At 40.5% G+C, this 22,885-nt stretch overlaps 2 protein-coding genes and 1 long non-coding RNA gene across 8 annotated transcripts in view; 1 reads left to right on the plus strand and 2 right to left on the minus strand.

Annotated features, from left to right (window-relative positions):
• The window catches only part of SLFN11 (schlafen family member 11), a 25,630-nt gene extending 22,709 nt beyond the window's left edge, over positions 1-2,921 (minus strand). For 4 of the 6 annotated variants that reach the window (XM_023739688.1, XM_023739685.1, XM_023739686.1 and 1 more), the window contains exon 1: positions 63-345. The gene's annotated coding sequence lies outside the window, so the exon portion shown is untranslated. Of the gene's footprint in view, positions 1-62; positions 346-2,726 lie in introns of those variants that run through there. The other 2 variants (XM_023739687.1, XM_023739681.1) reach the window with 1 other exon arrangement.
• LOC111822187 (uncharacterized) lies at positions 1,524-9,685 on the plus strand. Its single transcript, XR_002825459.1, has 4 exons — positions 1,524-1,788; positions 2,692-2,828; positions 2,950-3,097; positions 5,094-9,685. It is a non-coding gene; the product is annotated as an uncharacterized LOC111822187 (long non-coding RNA).
• Positions 9,686-9,687: 2 nt separating this feature from the next.
• SLFN14 (schlafen family member 14) lies at positions 9,688-22,166 on the minus strand. The gene is made up of 5 exons (XM_004385426.2): positions 22,099-22,166; positions 19,378-20,481; positions 16,757-16,885; positions 15,109-15,823; positions 9,688-12,891 (listed from the first exon to the last, which is right to left on the minus strand). Exons 2-5 carry the CDS (start codon positions 20,435-20,437, stop codon positions 12,057-12,059), a joined length of 2,739 nt encoding a protein of 912 aa, XP_004385483.1. The 5' UTR covers positions 20,438-20,481; positions 22,099-22,166; the 3' UTR covers positions 9,688-12,056.
• Positions 22,167-22,885: the final 719 nt, after the last annotated feature.

Genomic DNA, 22,885 nt, shown 5'->3' on the forward strand with positions numbered 1-22,885 from the left:
CGAACCACCCCCGCCCTTCGCGGGATCCCCCCCGAGCGCCAGGCGCGTCCCCCGCCACGCACCGAGCAGCTTCACTCGTGGCGTCCGACGACAGCGACGCTAGGGCCGTGGACTGCCCAGCGAGCCTCCGGCCTGAGAGCGGCAGCGCGGTCTGGGGTGCGGGGAACAGAGCAGAAGTGTGTTTGAGTGTGCGTCTAAGTGCCTGTGTACGGGGAGAGCGCGAGCGAGAAAGGGCGAGAGCTGCGCGCGCATTTGCGTGTGTGTCGGTTTGGAAGTGGAGAAGCAGAGTCGGGAGGGAGTGATGGTATAAGGAGGGTCTCGGTAAAGGGAACAGAGCCTCTGCGTGTGGGCGAAAGGGGAAGTATGTGACAGGGGAGTAGAGTTAACAGCCCCAGGGCTCTGAGAAAAACAGTCCACAGGACCAAGAGACCGCCGTCCTCAGACCAAATCTTTTTGCCACCCCGAACAACACGCTTTCCTGCATTTCAGAGGAAGACTCAAGCCAAGGAAGTTCAGACCTGCTCAAGTATTAGAATACCTCCTCTGACTTACTTCTTTTCCCCTACTTCAGTACTGCAATTATGGTCTCCAATGGTTTGTTGCTCACACACATACTGAAATCATTCATTTAATTTGGGTCTTTAAAAAAATCACCTTACATTTATGGCTAAAGTAATTTAAAAAAAAATAATGAGACAAAGCTCTCACAGTCTTGCATTAAAAATCCTGTTTCCTTTGCTGGGCTTCCTCCCCCCTAGCTTTATATATGAATCCTGCTTTTGCTCGGAGGTTATACGTAAACCCCATTGTGCCCGCATAGTATGATTAAGAATGTTGATGATGTAACTTGTATGAACTCCCTACTCTTAAACCTCTTAAAAGTAACTTGTCTGCCCGCCCTTGGGGAGCAGTGTTGGCGGCGGCAGCTCTGACGGACTCCTTCCCTTTGTACAATGAAATAAAAGTGCCTTTCGTGTTCTCCCAACTTGGTTTCTCATTTATTGTCCAATACGAGTCATGCCGAGCAAGAGCCTGGGGTTTCCACCCAGTAACATTTCTATTATTGAAATGAGCTCGCCAATTGCTGTTTAGAAAAAAGATCCAGAATATACGCATGCGTTGCATTTGTTTAGTATTCATTTGTGCCCCGACTCCAAAAGGATTTCAGGAAGCAACTTGTTAAAGGTGAGTAGGTTCACTTTCCAATGCCCTCACAAGTTAACTGCTTTAATTAATGTTAGTAAACAAAATAACCAAGTGTATTTTCTGACCTACTTGCAAAATTAACCTAGAAAATCCGACTAGGTCATAGCTTCCCAGTAAAGTATTTTCATTTTCTTCTAAAAAACAAAACAATGTATAACCAAAAAAAAACCAAACCCACTGCTGTCTGGTCAATTCTGACTCATAGTGACCCTATAGGACAGAGTAGAACTGCCCAACAGGGTTTCCAAGGCTGTACGTCTTTATAAGCAGATTGCTACATCTTTCACGGATCTGCTGACCTTTTTGGTTGGCAGCCGAGTGTTTTACTTACTGTGCCACCAGGGCTCCTTAAACAGTGTATACATTATAAAAAAACAATAACACAAGAAAAACACGAACGTCAACCAATCGGTTAACTGACAAAGCCTTCTCGCCAAGGCTCTAGCTCCTCCCTGTACTGTCTGAAAATTTGTTCCTTAGAACTCTGATCAGTTTACCCTGTAACGCTCTACACGACCACCCTCTGCCTCAGACCTTGGCCAGGTTGCTCTGGAATCCTGTATACCTGGCTTCAGCTAGAAGGTGAGTTCCATCGAAGGCTGGTTCTCCTCACTGTTTACTTAACTCATTTAAGAAAAGTGTGGACCTAGTTGTCAGCCTCAGCTTCTCTTGACTGGAGGAGATACATCTGCAAAAGCCTGTAGCCTAGGGTGGATTTTCATCTTGGAGTTTGATTTAGGAAATAATACTGGAGTCATTATTCCTTATCCTTGAGCATAGAGAATGGGACCCAGGTGGAGCTGGGCTCACAATGACTCACAAGGACACATCAACTGGGCCCTGAGGTATAAAGACAATAGCTAAGATAATCCTGGAAAATATCTTTTAGGGAAACTTTCACATAAAGCAGATCAAACACAAGACAAAAGACTTTCCACTCTTATCTTTTTCTATTAGCATTTAGTGAATAGAAATTTGTTGGACCAATGAAGACCCTCCTGACTCTCCGTTACTGAAACCTGTAGTCACTGAAACCTGTACCGATGATTGTTAAGAAAGACAATTCAAAATGTAGGATCACAGTTTCCAGCCAATCTGAAAAGGCTAAGCTTTCAATGGTTTTGCCCATTTGTAATGTTAATATATACCGATGCCGCCATAACTGTTCTTTGGACTCGGGCAGACGCGGCTGCGGCAGCATGCTTTCCGTTTTCCCATTCTTACCTATTCTGTAATATTATTTAGACTTGGGCAGACATGGCTCTAGCAATATCCTTGTCCGTTTTCCCACTTTTGTCTGTTCTGTGATATTTCCTTGGACTGGGACAGACATGGCTGTGGCAGCATGGTTGTCCTTTTACCACTTCCGCCTTTTTGAATATATGCCGAATAAAACTTTCTTTTTGCTTTACTAGACTTTATGATGTTTTTCCCCTACAACGAGTTTTATGGTCTCTTTTTGAGATCAACCTTTCTATTCCTTAGGCATGGCTTGGCTCTCTCTGGCAGTCTGCACTTACCTTGGGAATTGTAAGACTGCTCGGAGTTGGAATGTTGAAAAGAAGAGAAAACTCCTGGAGTCCTGACCTGTTCAGGGGACTTCAGCTTGACTGTGGGCCCAGGTAACCTTCAGAGGGAAGGAATGGCTTTGAAATCTGAGCCTGCTGCAGAAAAACAATCCCGGCAGGAATGCCACATTTGGTGTCTCCGAAAATGAAACTAGAATTTTCCCGCCTTTTTTAGGTTTTGAATTCTCAGGAAGTGAAACTAGAATGCTCCCGCTTTCCGGCCTCAAGGACAAAAAAAGCTGTTTCCTGTTTATCATTATGAATCTGGCTCCAATACGGCCAGCATGATCACTTCAGGACTTTGCCAAAATATGGCAAATAGAGTGAGTAATTTTCTGATTGTGTAAGAGTATTACAAGTTACAAATTACCCAGGAGATGCAGCATTTTAAAAAACCATATATGAAAAGTGTCCAGTGAGAAAATTCTGGCAGGGTTTGGGTGAGAAGCCTCAACAGCCAGCATTAACTGAGGACTTAATACTGAGCCAAATGCTATGCTAAGCACTTTGTGTTGTTGCGTCTAGTTGATTCAGAGTGACCCTATATGACAGAATAGAGCTGCCTCTAGGGTTTCCTAGGTTGTAATCTTTATGGGAACAGATCTACAGTTCTTTCCTCTTGCTGAGTGAGTTCCACTGTGTGGGTTTGAACCACCAACTTTTGGTTAGCAGCTGATCGAACAAAACTGAGCTTCAGGAATAATGCTGATAATGAAGTGACTTCTCCCAATCACTGAGTGTTTAACCATATGTCAGGTGCTGAGCACTTAGTGGTTTAATAGCTACTGTGTGTTAACACTTAGGTTTGTGCCAAGCACAACACGAACCATAACATTTAATCTTTACAGCAACCATAATATTGTTATTCACATTTTACAGAAGAAAACACTGTCTTAGCAAGATCAGTTAACCTGCCCAAATCACATTGCTGGTAAGAGCTAGAGCCTATATGTGAACCTTGTCACATCTGACTCTAAACCCCATATGTTACGTTTTTGAATTGTGTCCCCAAAACTATGTGTTGTAAATCCTAACCCCTATACCTACAGTATGGAGCCCTGGTGGCATAGTGGTTAGGAGCTACAGCTGCTAACCAAAAGGTCACCAGTTCAAATCCACCAGCTGCTCCTTGGAAACCCTAAGGTGCAGTTCTACACTGTCATATTGGGTCAATATGAGTCGTAATCGACTTGACAGCAACAAGTATTCCTACGGTTGGAGCTCTGGCGGTGCAGTGGTTATATGCTCGGCTGCTAACCAAAAGGCTGAAAGTTCAGGGGTTCAAACCCACCTGCTGCTCTGTGGGAGAAAGATGTGGCAGTCTGCTTCTGTAAAGATCTAAGGCTTTGAAAACCCTATGGGGCAGTTCTACTCTGTCCTATAAGGTTGCTAAGAGTCTGAATCAACTTGACGGCAGTGGGTTTATACCTGTGATTATAATCCCACTTGGGAATGGGTTTTCTTTGTTATGTTAATGTGGCAGTATTAGTGTAGGGTGTGTCTTAAATCAATCTCTTTTGAGATATAAACTGAGCAGGTTAGGTACAACCAAGCAGAGATGCAAAAAGAGAGATATTAAGCCACATGAAGATCGCCGTCCTCCAGAGCGGACAGAGAGAGAGAAAGCCTTCCGCTAGAGCCAGCACCCTGAATTCAGACTTCTCGCCTCCTAAACAATGAGAAAATAAACTTCTGTTTGTTAAAGCCACCCACTTGTGGTATTTCTGTTATAGTAGCACTAGATAACTAAGACATCATATAAAAGCATGGGTGCCTCAAGGCTCAGTCCAATGGATGCTCTGGTCATTCCTGGGCAGCACTTTAAAGCAGTGGGTGGGTGTTCTTCCTCTAAATCGACATGGACCTCACCCATTTCAACAGTCACATTTCAATACAATGTTTCCCCAAATGTGGCTAATTATCCTAATTACATCCATGCTAAAATTACAGACCCCCAGGCACCTGCCCTAACTGAGAGGAGCCCAGGAATCTGTAATTTTAACAATCACACCAGGTGATGGTTATCATCAGGCAAGTTTGGAAAACACCATTTAGGTACCTTGGGACAGAAGTTTGTTTCAGAGACCTTCTGAATTGTGCACCTGCCAATTGCTACTCCTCAGGAGCTGGGCACAGTCATCAACGCAGGCTTCTTATAGTGATCTGTGGGGAAATGAGGGAAGAAGAATGCTTCTCCCCTAACTGTGTTACTCTGTTCCTGAGCCCTCCCAAATGTTGTCTGCACTCACCATATTCTATGCAATTTAGCGAAAGAGCTTTTGCACTTTTTCTTGCTGTTCATACTCTTCCTCTCTACAGGCATGAGTTCTCTATAGGTGGGCTAGACCAAAAGACCAATGGAACACAGAAACTCTGCTGCATGGAGAATCACCCCTCCCTTGTCTGTGACACGGAAAATGTCTCACGTACTGTATGAGAGCGTGCAAAGTGGGAAAGGGCCACTAAAACAATCCACGCAAGGAAACGTAGCGGAATGTACACCGTGATTACATCTCTGGTAAAATTCATCTGCTGACGGACGAACACTGGAAATGAATGAGCAAAAATGAAAATTACTGTATGATACGCCGGTAAGGATATAGAAGAGTTCTGTCATTTTCTATTTTTAAATTTTTTTGTAATGTCATTATATAGACTTTGTAATGAAAGGTATATTTTTAAAGTTTCCTAGTGTAGAAAACACTTTTATCTAAACATTTCCTGTTATGTAAATCATGTTAAGAATAACTATATTGGTTAATAACAAAAATATTTTAAGTATATCCAATCCTAATCTCAACATCAAATCAAACAAATTACTGTTGATAAGGAGACTCATGCCTTTCACTTTAGCCTATAGGGACGCAGAATAGCATAGAGGTTAGAATGGATTTTGGAGTCAGACAGATGTGGGTTGAAATTTTGAGTTCAGAACTCATTAATTAGTTCTATGATTTTGAGCCATAGCTTCCTCAACTGTAAATTAGAGATAATAAGGGCCAGAATTTATTGAGACCTTACTACCTGCCATGCTTTACTTAAACGTATTATTTATTTCAATTTTCATCTTAATATTATGATGTAGTTATGAATTTTATCATTATTTTACAGATGAGAAAACTGAGTCTTTCAGGGATAAAGTAACTTGCCTGAAGTCATCTAGCCAATTAAGAGTAGAGTTGGAATTGAAAGCCAGGACTCATGCTTTAGCTCCACCTTCTCCCACCTTACATGTAACTACTGTACATAATTCAAAGGGTTGCTGGCAGCATAAAAAATATAACAGTTAAAATATTTTTCACAGTGTCTGACATATTGTAAGCACCTATATGCTAGCTATATCGTATATATAAGAGGAGACAGCAGTGGGACTGTAGAAGGGTTTTAATGTATTAGTCATTAGCCATTGACTGGTAGAGATTGTCATATCTGCCTGGCTAGGAAGAGATCCCTGGCTTCTCTCACTGTTCCCCACCCCTTCCATTGTGCCTCTTCCAAGTTGTATAGTTGGGCAAAGAAGAATAGCCTTCTCTGATGAAACAGGGGGTACATGTGGACTTTAAATGTACTGAGCTGAGATAATCCTGAGGTAATAACAATAATAAGGAAGAGTATATAGTGGTTATGTAGTGATTCCTCATTCTTCATTTCCATTTTAGGCCAAGAATAAAAGAAGGAACAAAATTGAAAATGGATCTCATTTATTTCAAAATCATGCTTGCCTTCTGTCAGATAAAGATGTTGAATGAGGCAGCTTAAGGCTTCTCTTTCCCGTTGTGGATGAGACAGATTTAGAGAGAAAACACTGTGCCTAGAACTTTCTAAATGCCCATTTCATTTGATAACCTGTGGGATCTACTCTGAGATTATATATATTTTTAAGGGGTGTTAAAGGAAGAAAAGTGGGGACTTTCTAAATTACCAGGCAATGCCTCCAATGTTGCAGTGGGAGAAGCCAAGATGCAGCAGCCTTAGAGGGTATTTAGCAGTTTGTGCCAGGAGAACTTGACCTTGGATGGGTCAGGAATATGACCAGAGTCTGATTCTACGCTTTGCAGATCAAGAAATTCAGTTTTTTCCCGAACAATGAGAAAGCTCTGGGAGGACTGACAGATGTTAACTGTAAGAAACAGTATAGACAAGTCAACTCTTTTCACTTACAATGGAATTTAATGCTTTCCAGAGATGAGCGTTTGACAGAGGGTTCTAATAGCTAACTTGAGTTAATTTTGCCTCTGGAAAGTATTTTCGGAGTACTTATAAATTCCCAGAGTTGGAATTAACAAATCAAACATACTATTTAAATGTTATATTTATCAGCCTGGGCCACTCACTAAACCTGTGACTCTGAGAAAGTTAAATTCTCTGTGCCTCAGTTTTATCATCTATAAAATGGGGGTAATATGTATATACCTCACTGAGTTGTTATGATAACGTATGTATGTACAGAAAGCACTTAGCAAATAGTAGCTGGTTATAGTAAGATCTCAATAAATAGTAACATATGGTTATTATAAATTTTTGTGTTCATTTCAAATTGAAGCTTCTTGAAAATGATATTATGGCCAGTCTCCCCAAAACCTTGGGAAACTGGGGCAGCTCAGGCTTCACAGAAGATCTAATTTACCTCTATACTTTCTTCTCTTTTCTTAAATGTATTTCTCCACAACAGTCTGTCTCTTCAAAAAAAGCCTTATTTGTGGTCAGAGTCATCTTGTCCTGTCTTTTCTCTGAGATAGTACCCGACATCAGTTTCAAACGACCAAAGTTGTTTTTCTATATAATATTAAGTTTACATAATTCATGCTCCCATCAGTAATTCTCCAAGTTAAATTCTTCCTCTGAGCCTCTGGGTTAGGTTGATGAGACTTGGTTTCACTTTCCATGGGAGCTGTTCCCATGGAAAGACAACACATTCTGAGTCACCTGTTTCTAAAATACTAATGCCTCTTTTTTTTTTTTTTCTCATCGGAACCTGATATCAGTATGTTGTTCTCTTATTTAAGGCAACAAATCTGTATGTTATCAGGTAGAGTGATTGGGGTTTTTTTTTTATGCATTTCCCACCAGAACACAATGGAAATAATATGCATAAGGTGAATCTTTTATCCAGGCCATCCTTTTGACCCAGTAATCCCATCTCTGGAAATTTATAAATATATCAAAGGCAGAAAAGGTTATATGCCTGAGTATATTCCTGGCTTAATTTTAATAGTGTAAAATTTGCCAGTGACCCAAATAATAGGGGAATGATTATTGAAATTTCATATGACCTGGCTAGGATATGTGCAACCATTAAAAACTGTAATTTTGAAGACTGTGCTACAACACAGGAAAATATCTGCATTAGCTACCGCTGTGAAACAAACAACCTTGAAATCTCAGTCATACAATAATAAGCATTTATTTCTTACTCATGTATTTGTAGATAAGGTAGGTTTCGGCTGATCCAGTTGAGCTTGGTTAAATTTGACTTCAGGCCATGAATTGAGTTCAGGTCTGTTTCACATGTCTTTCATTCCTCAGCAACTGATGGGCTACTCAGGGCATGTTTTCTCATGGCAAAGGTAGAAACCCAAGAGAGCAAACTCAATGCTAAAAACATATGTAAAGCCTCTGCGTACATCATAACTACTAATATTTCATGTCCAAATCAAGTCATATGGCCAAGTCCGCATCAAGGCAACATCAAGGCAGCCAGGAAATATATTCCAGTTTTAACATTAGGAACTACAAAGTGTACAGTATAGGGAGGGATGAAGTATTGGGAATAATAATACAACTTACAATGCCTCACAAAGTGGTTACGGGGAAAAAAAAGCATCCACAGGATATAAAATTGATACACAACTTGATCATAACTATGTAAAAATATATATGCATATCAACAAAGAATGGAAATAAAAAAGCAAAATTGAAAAAAAATTATGGCTCAATAACAATATATGAACTTTTTATTTTACCTTTCTTCATTTTTCAGATTTACACAACAGTATCATATTATTCTTCTTTTTAAAAGTAGGTTTTAGGAGCTTCTTACCGTAGGCAACTCTTTTAAATTGGTTATTTTGTTAAACTAGTTGTTTTAGCCATCATATTAAGGCTTTGTAGAAAAAAAATTAGAATTCTAAGTACAGCCAAGTTAGAAAATTATTCTTATTACCCACCAATTCCCAATCACAAACTCAAATCTAACAAACTTCGTTATCACGGATCTTTAACTTTGCCTGCTCCCCTACAAACAGTTCAATTGTCTTTATTCTCTTATTCTTTATTATTGCAGTGCTGAAGATTATTCTCCACACGGACCTCTTTGAAGTCTACAAAATTAGATATTCAGTTCATTGAATAGGAGGATTGTCCCTAGTAGGTTCCGATTTTCTGAAAGGAGGAAGTCCATTCCACAAATATTTACTGAGCACCTGCCAGGTACAAGGCCTTGTGCTAGTTGATTTCGGGGCAATAAAGATGTGTAAATGATGACACTTAACCCTCAAGGAGCTCGCAGTCTTACTGGAGAGAAGTGTGTACACATCTGTTTTAGGGACAGAAAGAACAGACTAGGAGAAGGGTTCAATGGTTCTAAATCTCAGTGGCATATTTGAAGAATCTGGACAGCTTTTAACGAATACCAGTCCAAGCCCCACACCCAGAGTTGCTAATTTAATTGGTCTGGTGTCAGGCCTGATCACTGATATTTTTTTAAGCTCCTCTGATGATTATAATGTCTAGCCAGGGTTGAGGACCATTGGGGTAAGACTTCTACTTGAACTCTGACTGAGCTGTTTGAGTCAGGTAAGAACTGACAAAGACTCTCAAATTCCAAATTTAAAACGAATCTTTTTAAAATAAATTATTTTATCAAAAATCATATACTACTTGCATATAGTTTAAAAAATCAAATAGTACCAGGGCTTCTGATTAAAATATAGCAGTTCCTGTACCACTCTTATCCATACTTCCAACTCCCTCTGTTTTGACTCTTTAAACTATTTTTTTATAGACTGTATACATATCCCTATATCCAAATAATGTTAATGCATTGCTATCATTTGATTCACCAAAAATTAATTATTTAACTTTATTTGCTCCCACCCAAAAGTACCCTAAAGGCCCCAAGGAAAGATAAAAAGGAGGAACACCAAGTAATCAGCACATCAGGGACCAAGGGAGGTGTTGTCTTGTTCCATGTCCAAGAATGCTGGACACTGGGTTCAGCCTGGCCCCTCTGGGTGGGCCTGAGCAGTTCAGAAAGACAGTTAAGAAAGTGTCTCCAAGCCTCACCTGCTCTCCCATCTGAAATTATAGCCAAAAGAATATTTCCATTCTTTCTCCTGGATTTGGGCCTCCTTGGACTCAATCAAGCTATACTAACCTTTTCTAGAAGTTAAAAACAATCTGGAAAGAGCAATATTTCCAAAGCAATTTAAAATCCTTATAGACAGAAAAGCAAGATTGTACTGAAGAGCATAGGATTGGCTCAACCATTTTGGGAGCTGACTAGAGAAAGGGAACTTTGATTTTATTTCTAATATATTTCACATACACTAGAAAGAAGACATGAAAGAAGGGTGTAACATAGATTCTGCTATGGCAACCACTCTTTCTCTGGCACAGTTTGTAAGGGTTTGATGTTATTATTAATATTGAAAGAAGAAGAATAAGCCATAGGGTAGCTTAAAAAGGAGAGGCCAAGTTTAACTTAGGGGGTTAATGAAAGTTTAATTGAGGAAGTGAGGATTTGAACAGGGATTCGGCTGGTGAATAAGGATTTCAACAGGTGGTGGGGACAGAAATGGGTTTAAAGACTGAGAAAATGGCACAGGTAAGGCAAAGGCAAGGACCCAGGGATGGTGGCCTCCGTACAGGCTCCCCATAAACTCTGAGAGTTGGACTATAAAATGATCGTTGAATTATTCTGAAAGAAATAAGGGTTGTGCAAAGGCTCTTCATAGACAGAACATCTGTCAGGCCATCAGCACAGCATAAGCAGGTTCTAGCCTAGGTGACTGTATTAACATATGCAGAGAACAAATGTATACAAAGTGTGTATAGGTTGGGGTGGAGTAAAGGGAAAGTTGATGGTTAACCTGGAAACTTTGGAAACTAGGAAGGAGAAAGAATTTTCATGAGGCAGGGACTATGGAATAATCTAGTCACCCTTAGCATTCTAAATTTACCTGAGCTTAAAAACCTGACCTGTCTAATTCTTGTGGAGGGAATGTCCATATTTTAGAGATGATTGCAATAGTCTAACATAGCCTAAACACTTCATACATTTGAATCTGATTATCAACACTCCTTGCTGCAAACATGTGTTCATATAATTTGGCTTCCTATGCTACTATCGGATGCACTGATTAGCAAAAGCATCTGGCCCACTTGTTACTACAATCCTCACTGTAAATTAACAAAGTGACATTTTCATTTATGCACTGGTCTTTAGTGAGCTTGGTTAGCATAAAGTCATCCCCAAGAGACTAAGTCGATTCCAATTCATAGTGACCCCACAGGGTTTCCAAGGCTGTACATCTCTACAGAAGCAGACTGCCACATCTTTCTCCCACTGAGCCACTGGTGGTTTCGAACTGCTGACCTTTTGGTTAGCAGTTGATCACTTTAACCACTGTACCACCAGGGTTCCTTAAGAGACTGATCCAGACTTTGTATAAAGAGGAAATCAAGTTCTGGGCCTGTACAGCTGGTGACCCATAGCCAGCATGAGGTGCCAACCAAGGTGCTTCCCTTGAGACACCCAGTCAAAGTGAGTAGCCTGGAGGGCACCCTACCCTCATACCAAAAATAGGTCAGTAAATCGGGAGTACGTTAGAAACATTGGGAGATGGAAGCATAATAAAGGATGTGGTTACGAGTAAGTTGGGGCAGATCATGCAAAGCCTTGAAGACTGGTTTGGCTTGAAGGTAGCAGGGACTCATTGAAGATACATGAGCAGGGGGTTTTATAAAATCAGCTTCTCCATTTTAGTAGAACCTCTCTGGTGACAGGATGATGGCTGGCTTGGATTTAAGAAAACTGGTGGTAGAGAACCAATTATAAGTCTGTTGTAATTGTACAGTGAAGAGGTGAAGTGAGCTAGAAAAAGGCCAATAGCACTGCAAATAGAGTAGAAAGGTCAGTCCCAAGAGACATTTCTGTGGCTCCAGGTCATACTGACCATGCTTTCATTTCCTCACTTGTAATATATGAAAAGGAGTAGCTGCCAGCTGCCTGGGAGAAGGGATTCTGCTCTTTCTGGCTTCCTGTGTCATTTTTAATAATTTTCAAAAGGCTGCCCTCTTTTCATAAAACAGGTAGAGGTGTTTAATAGCTCTGGAGGCAAAGCAGAGCTTGTGAAATTTCTCTGACAGGGCACATTCTGGACTAATCCCAAATACAATATTCCTCTCCAGGCCTGAAAACTGCTGAATACTGTCTAGAACAATGTGACGTCCCCCAACACCAGCGGCCCGACTAAACACAACTTCTGTTGCTCCATGGGTCTCAATTAATTCCATTGCTTTCAGTAGTGCAGGTTCATAGCGTCCTCTATCCTCCCATCTCTTGCACAGAATGGCTATATCTTTGGGCAGATAGCCACGTTGGAACAGGCTATGGCATCTTTCCGCCACATGGTTTGCTATTTGTTCTTTTGTCACATTAGTCTCTGTCTCACACATCCCTGGAAGAGCCTGGGCACACATTGCTTCCTCGTAGGCAGCTTCTCTGAACAATGCCAATGCATCTATAGTCATACTGAAGGGAATACTTTCTTTGATTCTCTTCATTTCTTCTTTCATAACCTGTGCTATTTCCAGAGCACAATGGATCCCCTTGGTGATTGTTTTTCGAGGAAATTGAGCTGATGGAGGAGGGAGGCCACTGATATCTGCATTATAGACTTGGAGAGGGTCCAGAAAAAGCCAGAGAATCCCATGGTGAAGGTTTCCACTTTCAGCCCCCCTCACCTTTGGATGGGTGATGTTCTTAGCCTTCAGATACCAATCACCGTATTTACTGCAGAAATTCTCAGTTTCATCCATCACTATGTGTTTAACCTTTAGGAACTCTCCTTGCATGAAGGCTTTCCGTGTCACTGCTTGGCAGGTGGTTTGTTGGCTATAAGGATGAAAGAAACAATAGGGTTTCAGGTATATAAACAAAGGGAACACTATGCACTCATTACTGTCTGAATTGGAATCAGAAGCTAGTTCTCTTTTGGAGGCCGATTCATTAAGTGATTCAACAGAGTCCTGAATACTACAAGACTGCTCACTTACAAGTTACCAAACAAATGGAACCTATAAATTTTAAACCCTACTCTTTGGGGTTATCTAGTTAAATCTGCCTGTGAAATCTTTTTAAATGAACTCAGGTAGGAGATTTTATTTTTTGAATTAGTAACTCATTTCTGCTGCTTGATCACCCTTGAAGACTAGCTCCTTACATTTAAAGGAAATCTCAGAAGCAATTTACACTCCTTACCACCATTTCTTTACTCTCTGTCCTTTTTAGTGCTGGAGAATAGTCACCTAGAAGCATATCATAATTTTTAAATGCAAAAGACTAGTATAAATTCCTCTAAACCAAATCCTATTTCTGCGCTTAACTTGTAGTACAAAACCAGAAGTGCATTCTCATAGAAAGCCTCTTCAGATTTTGGTAAGGAAAACACCAAAGGTTGCTGAGCTCCATGACATGTTAAGGAGGGTAACAAGTCTACAAGGCTATGCCTCTCTAGAGCTACTACATTTACTTAGCTCAATTTTCCTTTCATTTTTAGCGTGTGTGTGTGTGTGTGTGTGTGTGTGTGTGTGTGTGTGTATTTTTTAAACTGGGTTGTTTCTTGTCTCCTCTAATTTGGATCCAACTAAAGTCACTCAATCCTACAGATACCCTAATTTTAACAGCCAAGTGCTTAACTAACCACTGTGCCATGAGGGCTCCTTTTACATAGACAGTTCCTGGGAATTATAATTCCCTATGCCTTGAATTATAATTATTCATGTTCTTCTCCTCCAGTTTGGACTGTATGAGCTTCCTGAAGAAAAGTACTAATTCTTAGCCTTCTCTGTATCTCCCTCACATTAGGGATTCAGTAAGTAATTGTTGAATTGAATTACCCTTTTGACTGGAATAGTCTTTAACTTAGCTATAAAGCATAATAAAGAACATAGTTCTTGACACAGCTTACAAGATCGTTCATAATCTGGCATCTGCCTCCTCTTCGGCTTCATCACTGTCACATATCCATACTCTGTCTCTGCTCCAGTCAGACCTACCACTCTGGTTCTCGTTCTACATGCCTTTGCACTGGATGTGCCCTTTACCTAGAAAACCTGCCCCATTTTACTCACTTCTCCTACTGACTTCCTAACAGTGGGCCCAAGAGTCTCCTTCACTGGAGCATGTGAGCCAGCCAACCTCCAGCCTGAGTTAAGATGAATATATCTTCATTATTATATTAATTATACCATGCTCTCATTGTTTATTTTTTCTTTATCTCCCTTATTGGACCTGATGGCAAGGCCTTCAATGTATTTGTCCCCATCTATGAAACTATGGGTTTTCTTGCCTGCATAGAGAGGCCACCCCCCTCTTTAGGGCCCAACCCTGAGATTAAGTCTAGCATAGTGCCTAGTGTATAAAAGGTGCTCAATGTTGAATAAATAAGTAAACCAAACCAAAAATCAAAATGAATTTGCCCTCATTTGCTGAGTTGTATTACAATCAATTTTTTTTGCTAAGTTGAAAGCTAAAGACTTAAATTAGAAGCAAATTTACATGTTTTCTAAAGGTATTGATTCAGAACAAGTCAAACAAATGAAAATGAAAATATTTTATAAACAAAATCAAATGGTATTTAATACAATTTCCTGGTAAATACAATGTCTAATTAACTGAAATGCCCTATGGCTTTAAAGCATTAAGTATCAAGAAAAAAGTATATTTAAGCAAGATAGATTCATTTCTACTTTTCTTAAATTTAAGGTCATAGATTGTGAAAAGAAAAAAAAAAGCAACATTTCTAGTTCTAGAAATTTAAAGTTATGCATATATGCATACTTGGGGTGTGTGTTACATAAATATATACACACATAAATATACACATGTATATGTATACATATATATCGAGATGTTTAAGCCTGAACACTGTAAATTGCCTGTCTCTATCTCAACTGCCTGATCATCTGGAAATGCGCATATAGTTTAGGCTCTTGCACTTATTCAGCTAAGACAGTGCAAAATCTTAAATAAAAACACAAATCACTTTTGTGACATTATTAAAAAGACTGACTAAATACGTTTATTGTGTTAACTTGGTAAAACTCTTACGTCACAAAGTCCTTTAAGGAGTCATTTTCACAAACATAGAGGATCTCTTTTGGTTTGCAGTGGAACAAGTTTTTAATTTTCTCCATAATCTTTATGGCTAGGGCTGTTTTCCTGGTTCCTGGAAAGCAGTGGATGAACAGTTCCCGTGTCTCCTGAAGGCTCTTGGAAAGTAGCTCGCACTGCTCTTCTATGAGCAAGTTGAAAAATTCGCAGCCCAGCTGGTCACTCAGAAGAGATCTAGAGCATAGCGAGATCACCACAAGGGCCTGCAACAAGTCTTCCATTTCATCCTTATTCGCAAGCCTGTAGGATTGGGGGTAGTGCACAGGGCTTTCATTGGGTACATACGGTGTGCTGGGCAGGTGCATCAACCTCGGGATGACACACACTTTCCCCATGTAACCACCAACAGTTTCCAGTTTCTGCTTTAACTGATAAGCAGTGTTTCGGACATATTCAAGTCTTCCAGTCCAACTGGTGTCTATTAAGATTGTATAGAGTACCAGGGGCCTGTTAAGTGCTATTAGGAGAGCATCACACAGGACATTCTGCTCTTCCCTTAAGCCAATGTCACCAGCCCAGCTTCTAGAAAATATCACAATCCCCTGAGAACAAGGATATATCTGTGCCTTCATTAATTCCTCCAGTCCTTTATGATCTGAGAATAACTTCTTGCAGAGAGACTCTGGTTTAAATTGTATCTCCTCCTGTGTCACTGAAAATTAGAAGAATAAAAGTAAGAGAGCAAAAATGCACAAAAGTGTATTGTAAGTATTCCTGGTGCAGTATCACAGGGGAGAAATGGTTCTAGCCATGAAGCTATGGGTTTCCTTTCCTGCATGGAGAGGCTAACCCCTCTTTAGGGCCCAGACCTGAGATTAGAAAAGTTTTCGTTTCTGGTAGCTCTAGCACGGGGAAGGCTGTCAGGGAACAGCCTTCACGGAACTGCCTCTTGGAAACCTCTCCTCAACCCCAGGTGGCCTGCTTCCAATGGGAAGGTATTCCTTCCTGTAGAGGGTCTTTTTGTGAACCTGATCCTTTTGAGGAACTATGAGTTTTCCTTTAGAACAGTGACTAATAACCCGAGGCAGTTTTATCCCCCCGGGGACATTAGGCAGTGTCTGGAGACACTTCTGCTTGTCACAACTGGAGCGATGCTAACAGCATCTAGTGGGTAGAGCCAAGGATGCTGCTAAATATCCTACAATGCACAGGGCATCCTACTACAGCAAAAAAATAATCTGGCCCCATTGTCAATAGTGCTGAGGTTGAGGAAGCCTGCTTTAGAAGTTCAGATGACCTCATGGCTCCTTCTGAATCGGAAAGTCAGGGGCAGTTCTCTTATGGCCTAAGAAATTCGTAAGGCCTAAGACCTAAGGAATTTCCAGCATTCTCAAATTTGGAGAACAAAAGCTATATATTGTATAACTAACTGGAAGCCCAAAAGCACACAGCAGTGAGGAGTATAAAGTATGGGGATTTGATGACTGTCTAACAAGGGTTGGCCATATTACTTCAGGACCATTATGTCTGCTATGTTACATTTGACCTTAACTAAGGAGAAAGGCTTGGACTAATTGCTACCAATTCCTCCTCACTTAATTTTAAAAAACAAATACTCCCCTCAGCTGAAATCAAGAGGGAATACCTGGAAAGAAATGCTGTTGCAGTGTCCCCTTAAATTCCAGGACTTTTCTGGGATATACCGAGGTTCTTACTGCAGATGAAGCTGGTGAAATCAGGTGAGAGCTGTGGTCTGTAGCCAAACTGGAAGGAGCTAAACAAATACATGGAAAGTTGTTTCAGACAAGAAACAAAACAAAGGAACTCCTTCCTTGCTCTTCTACTGGAAACATGGGGTGTGCATCTTGCCTGAGCTGTCCTTACACTTTCTGTGGCTCAAACAGTTCACATATGTCAGGAAAGGAAGGCTGAGAACTCCTAAAGGGTTATGTATCTGCTAACTCAATTGTGTGGTTCTGGGGCAAGTCGTTTCACCTCTCTCACATGCAACAGTGAGTTCATGATCCCTAAGTCTCCTTCCAACTCTAATATTCTGATTCCGGATCATCTCTAAGAGAAAAAGCCATCTAGTGGAGTCAGCAAAGGTTAAGCACAGTATATAAATAGCTATACATACAGATATAGTTGTTTAAGGACTCCCTGGGTGGCACAAATGGTTAAGCACTTGACTACTAGCTGAAAGATTGGCGGTTTGAACCCATCCACAGGCACCTCAGAAGACAGGTCTGGCGATCTGCTTCCAAAAGATCACTCCAAACCGAATGCCACCAAGTCGATTCCAGCTCATAGTGAACCCACAGGGTTTCCAAGGCTGTAAATCTTTATGGAAGAAAGCTGTTACATCTTTCTCCCACACAGTAGCTGGTAGTTTCAAACTGCCTTTCAGTTAGCAGTCAATCACTTTAACTGCTGTGCCACAAGGGCTTCTTCCAAAAGGTCGGAGCCTTGGAAACCCTATGGAGCACAGTTCTACTCTGCACACAGAGGGTTGCCGTGAGTCAAAATCAACTCAACAGCAACTGACATCAATAACATAGTTAAGTCCCCGTTCAACAGTTTAGATGGACTAGAAAGTGGCAGGATATCCAATGTGTGTGTGTGTGAGAGAGAAAGAGAGAGACAGAGAGAGAAGGAAACTTAAACAAATTTAGGACAAGAGAAAGAATGATCCAATAAAATTCTCTAATCACTCAAGTGTTGATCCAAGCTTCTTTTTATCAAATTTAGAACATAATGACCATGAAGGCACTAAGCTTATAACCTTTGATCAGTCTATAAATCCTTTATGGATTGATTAGGAATCACTAGGGCTGATTCCAAGCTAAACAGTAAGGGAAGTGAAAACACTAGGTGTCTCCTTACCCTACTGCCAACTCCATCTCCTTTTTGCATTGTTTTTGCCCACTTGGTTGTGCCCTAAACCCAGTGGTTGATGGAATTAGCGCCTAAAACACTCAATAAAATGTTACTGAAAAAATTCAAATTTCTCAACGTTTCCTTTGAAAAAATCAGTGAAGAGTCATTCTTAAACAAAGTTTCTCTGAAATATCATCTTTAGGGTGCAACGATTGATGAAGTTTTTTGACTAGGAATACCAACCTGCAAAAGTTTTTTAAGCCTGCGAGCGGCCATCTAAGATACTCCGCTGGTCTCATCCCTTCGGCAGCAAGGAAGAATGAAGAGAACAGGATACAAGGAAAAGATTAGTTCGAAGGACTAATTGTCCACAGCTACCAAGGCCTCCACCGGACTGAGTCCAGTACAGCTAAAGGGTGTCCAGCTACCACCACTGACTTCTCTGACCAGGATCACAACAGAGGGTTCTGGACAGAGCTGGAGAAGGATGTAGAGCATAACTTTAACTCACACACAAAAAAGACCAGATTTACTGGCCTAAAGGAGACTGGAGAAACCCCGAGAGTATGGCCCCCAGACACCCTTTTAGCTCAGTGGTGAAGTTACCTCCGAGGTTCACTGTTCAGCCTGGGAGTGGACAGCCCCATAAAACCAAATGAGACTAACGAGGTACAGGATTCCAGTGACAAGGGCCACAAGGCAGAAGGGGACAAGGAAGCTGGTGATAGGGAACCCAAGGTTGAGTAAGGATAGTGTTGATGTGTTGTGAGATTGTTAACCATTGTCATAGGGCAACATTTGTAGTAACTGTTAAATGAGAAACTATTTTGTTCTGTAAGCCTTCATCTTAAGTGAGAATAACTGCACAATTGGAAGAGCGTAGTCAATGTCACTGAACTGTGCATGTAGAAATTTTTGAAATGGTGTATCTTTGGCTATGTATATTTTCACCAAAAAAAAAAAGGCTGAGAAGTTAGAAGGTTGATATGTTGTGGGGTTGTTAACCAATGTCATAAAACAACATGTGTACTACTGTTTCATGAGAAACTATTTGTTCTGTAAGCCTTCACCTGAAGTACAATTAAAAAAAAAAAAAGTTTTTTAAACACGCCTTTACTGGAAAAAGGAACTTTCACTAATTTATGGCGGATGGGATATTATAACCTTCCCAAAATAGACTAAAATCCAAGCATTTCTTGACCTCAAAGAGCTCAGATTCTGAGTCAATGGAACTTAAAGATGTTAGAAAAAAACCCGTAATGAGAGAATGTTTGTAAGCAAAAGCAGCTTTCTATTCCTTAACTAAAATATCTGACAAATACCCACCAAAGGCAGAGAACGGGCAAGTTCCCTCCTGCCCACAGGACAGTGACCCTGCACCCACTTTACCTGATTGAATATCCAGCATCAGGGTCACCCAGTGCTCAGCCATCAGCCTCGTGACAGAATTGTTCCTCATGATCCAGGAATCTGGAGCTTCTGCGAATACTATACAACAGAAGGGCTCCACTTGAACCACACAGACATAACCATACAGGACATCTTTTTGGTACACATTCAAGATTTTGGTAGCGAAATTCACCTTTGGTTTCTCACAGCAGAAGTGGAATGTGGGCAATTTTTCTATGCAGTATTCTATTTCCTTTTTCAGTAAGTCAGGTTTTACTTTCTCTTTCTTACATCCAAATACTTCTTTGGTCTTATCATCTACCCCAATAATTAGGTACCCCCCTTGAGTGTTGGCAAATGCAGAAACATAACGAGGCAACATTTCTTTCATCCGAGGCACAACCTTTTTGGTGGTGAACCTTTTTAACTCAACATGGGTTGACTCAGTAAAGTTGAGTTTCTCCTTATACATGAGTTTCTCCTTTTTTAAAAATTCTGAGGCAGATGCCTTCATATCTTCCTCCTCCTGAATGTATCTGTCAAGAGTTTTCTGAGAATGCAGCTCCTTCACCCTCAGTCTTCCTCTTTGGGCTCTGGACTGTTTTTCTCTGAGAAGCTCCAGGGCACTTCTGGCACTCAAGTTGATAGCAGAAGTCACATCTCTCTGATACAAATTGGAATGCAGGCTGCAAATCCTTAGGGGGAGGCTGAAAACATCTGGGTTCCACGACTTTACAAAAATCAGGAGATTGTGTTGCTGCTGCATGTAGTCAAGATATTTCTGTGAACCTGAAGGAAGAAGTTTTTGAAAAGAAGTTTCCAGATCTTGCCCCAGCCCATGGCATCGGTAACTGTATGCCTCATCATCAATGCCTGCTTTGATCACACCCCCTCCAGAATTTAACAGTGCACAGATAGCATGGATGATTTTAGAATTCTCTGTTCTTTTCAAAGAGGTATTGGTCATCTTCTTCCTATTCTCTTCTCCAAAAGTCACTCTGCCCACCTCTACAACTCTCTCAGGATAGTGTGTGTCCATATTAGTCTTAAGACTCTCCATTTCAGCAGTCTCTTTGTGCTCCAAACAACAATAGAAAGGGATTCCTATAAAAAACATTAAGACAGAAATGTTTCTACATTGACAGGTATTCCAGAGTTTACAGTACAATATTTTCTCCAAAGTTATAAATTATTAGAGATACAATTTAGCACTGAAAAATAATCTTAGACATTACTGTTTTCTAACTGCTTTGCCAATATCCTTTACCTTCCCAACATGAACATGCATAGATAAAGGTGATTGCTTGATATTTTGTCATGATGGGAAAATCATATTGCTGGAAATGTCCGTCTTTTCCCATTCAGACTGAGTAAGTGCCAGCGTCAAGCCCAGATATAAAGGGCATGAGTTGGCACAGAAACCAAAGTGAGTTATTAGAGAATATGCAGAAGTAGAAGACAGAAAATGTCCTTTTTATAATTCAAGGGGAAAAGAAAGGAAGAAAGTAGAGAATTAAGGGAGTAATAGTCTTGGAGTATATGTGACATTAAAGATTTTGCTATTAAAATAAACACAAAATTTGGCATTCTTTATGTGCTATTTCATATATTTAGAAGGCTTTAGCCTATTTAGCACTTCAAACTCTCTTCTAAGTTTTAAAAGTACATTTAAAAGCACACATAGATAGTGTGATGTGCAGAAGCAGTACTTTTCCTTCCCTTCTACTGGCTCTGGACTGTACTGTGGGAACCCTTAAGACTTGGAAGAGAACATGAGACTTTGGAAAGTGGTCATTAATCTGTAGTCAGCCCTCCTTTCGCTCCTTTTTTGTTTCACAGACCAGGGAATAGCAATCTGAACTGAAATTAGGGCTCTGAAACAAATATTTCAGAAAGGACCCCCTTTAACCTTCTATTAATTGCAAAACAAAATATTTACTAAACCAAAGTTCTTCCTCTAGGGGAAAAGAACCCATTTCTTCTCCATGATAACTACAAAGCAGGGGCCATGTGGGTGTTGTTTACACCCACCAAGAGGGAACGAGCAGACATCCATGACTTGTACCTTCTTCTGACATTAGGCTGTTTTGGTTGCCTTCTCACTTCCCCCAGGCAAACAGGAATCAGCTTGAGGAATTGTTTTTTAGTATGTGAGCATCTCCTATAGGTACATGTAAATATGGTATTTTATGGCCTGACATTCTTTTAATATCATAGAATCACAGAGAGTTGGCAGGGACCTGAAAGATCTTCCAATCCAACCACCTGTCTGATTCGTAAATCCCTCTGTAATATTTCTAACTCCCAATAAATTTCCATCCAGCAACTGTTTGAATACCTTCAGCAACAAGTAACTCACTATCTCTCAAAGCAGTCCCTTCTATTTTCAACAGCTCTGTTAGATTTCCTTATTTTGAGCTGTAACTTGTCTCCCTATAGCTTCCACCTGCGGGACCCACAGAAGAAGTTGATTTTGAACTAGCACACACTACAGTCTCATGACTCCCAAGCCTCTATGATGTTACCTGGATGCTGGTAACACCGGCAATAAAGACAAAGTTTTCTGAGATTCTAGCTCCATATGAACGTTCTTTTCAAACTTTCCAGAATTTCTCACTTATTCTCTTTTACAAGTTTCTCCTTACCTTTCATACCCTCAGACATAAAATGCACATAAGACAGGTGAGATTTAAAAAAAAAATTTTTTTTTTTTTTTTTTACCTGATGCTCGTGCTTTTCCTCTTGCTGTTTCTGTTTCACATCTGGCTTTAGTCTGAATGTTTGCCTTCTGTCATAGCCCCTGTTGCCCTTTGATATCAGCCTGGGAGGAGCAGGAACTCTGCCAGACTCTTCAAGTCTCCGCAACACTGACCCACTGAGGAAGGCTGATAAGGACTCAAAACGCCTATGACTGGACACATTAGCAGGCCAGGGTCTGAGCTCAGGGAGTAAATGAAGCAGTAATGGGAAAATTCTAGGGCTGTCAAGTCAGAAGCCAAAGCTAAACTTACCACCTCAGATGGACAGAAAGTAATTTCCATACACCCATACAAGCACCTCTCGTCCTGGTTAACTTCATTTGCAAAAGATCTATGTACATTTTACATTCGGCTGTCCTGTACATGGAGCCCTGGTGGCAGAGTAGTTAAAATCTCGGCTGCTAACCAAGAGATCGGCAGTTTGAATCCACCGGCTGCTCCTTGGAAACCCTATGGGGCAGTTCTACTCTGTCCTATAGGGTCTCTATGAGTCAGAATTGACTCCATAGCAAAGGGTTTTGTTTTTTACTTTTGTTTTGTTTTATCCTGTACATATACTTTGTGAGAAATATTAACTTATTTTATTACTTTTCAAATTGCTTGTTATATCCTATTTACTTTTATTCTCTTTTCCCAACTCTTCTTCCCTGTTGAACATAAGATCCAAGCTAGAAAAATGCTCACAAATGAGGGGCTGGCTATATCTTGGTGGGAAGATTGCAGATGAGTTTTCATTTAATTTCTTTTCT

The sequence above is a fragment of the Trichechus manatus genome, unplaced genomic scaffold (genome assembly GCF_000243295.1).
Source record: "Trichechus manatus latirostris isolate Lorelei unplaced genomic scaffold, TriManLat1.0 scaffold00138, whole genome shotgun sequence".
Taxonomy (NCBI): Eukaryota; Metazoa; Chordata; class Mammalia; order Sirenia; family Trichechidae; genus Trichechus; species Trichechus manatus.

Coding starts and splice junctions, on each gene's coding strand:
- SLFN14 (XM_004385426.2), bottom strand. CDS start 20,437: ATGGAGAGTCTTAAGACTAATATGGACACACACTATCCTGAGAGAGTT. Junction 16,886..19,377: donor GATGCTGGATATTCAATCAG/GTAAAGTGGGTG, acceptor GTATTTGTTTAG/CTCCTTCCAGTTTGGCTACA. Junction 15,824..16,756: donor GCAACAGCATTTCTTTCCAG/GTATTCCCTCTT, acceptor TCTAATTTTCAG/TGACACAGGAGGAGATACAA.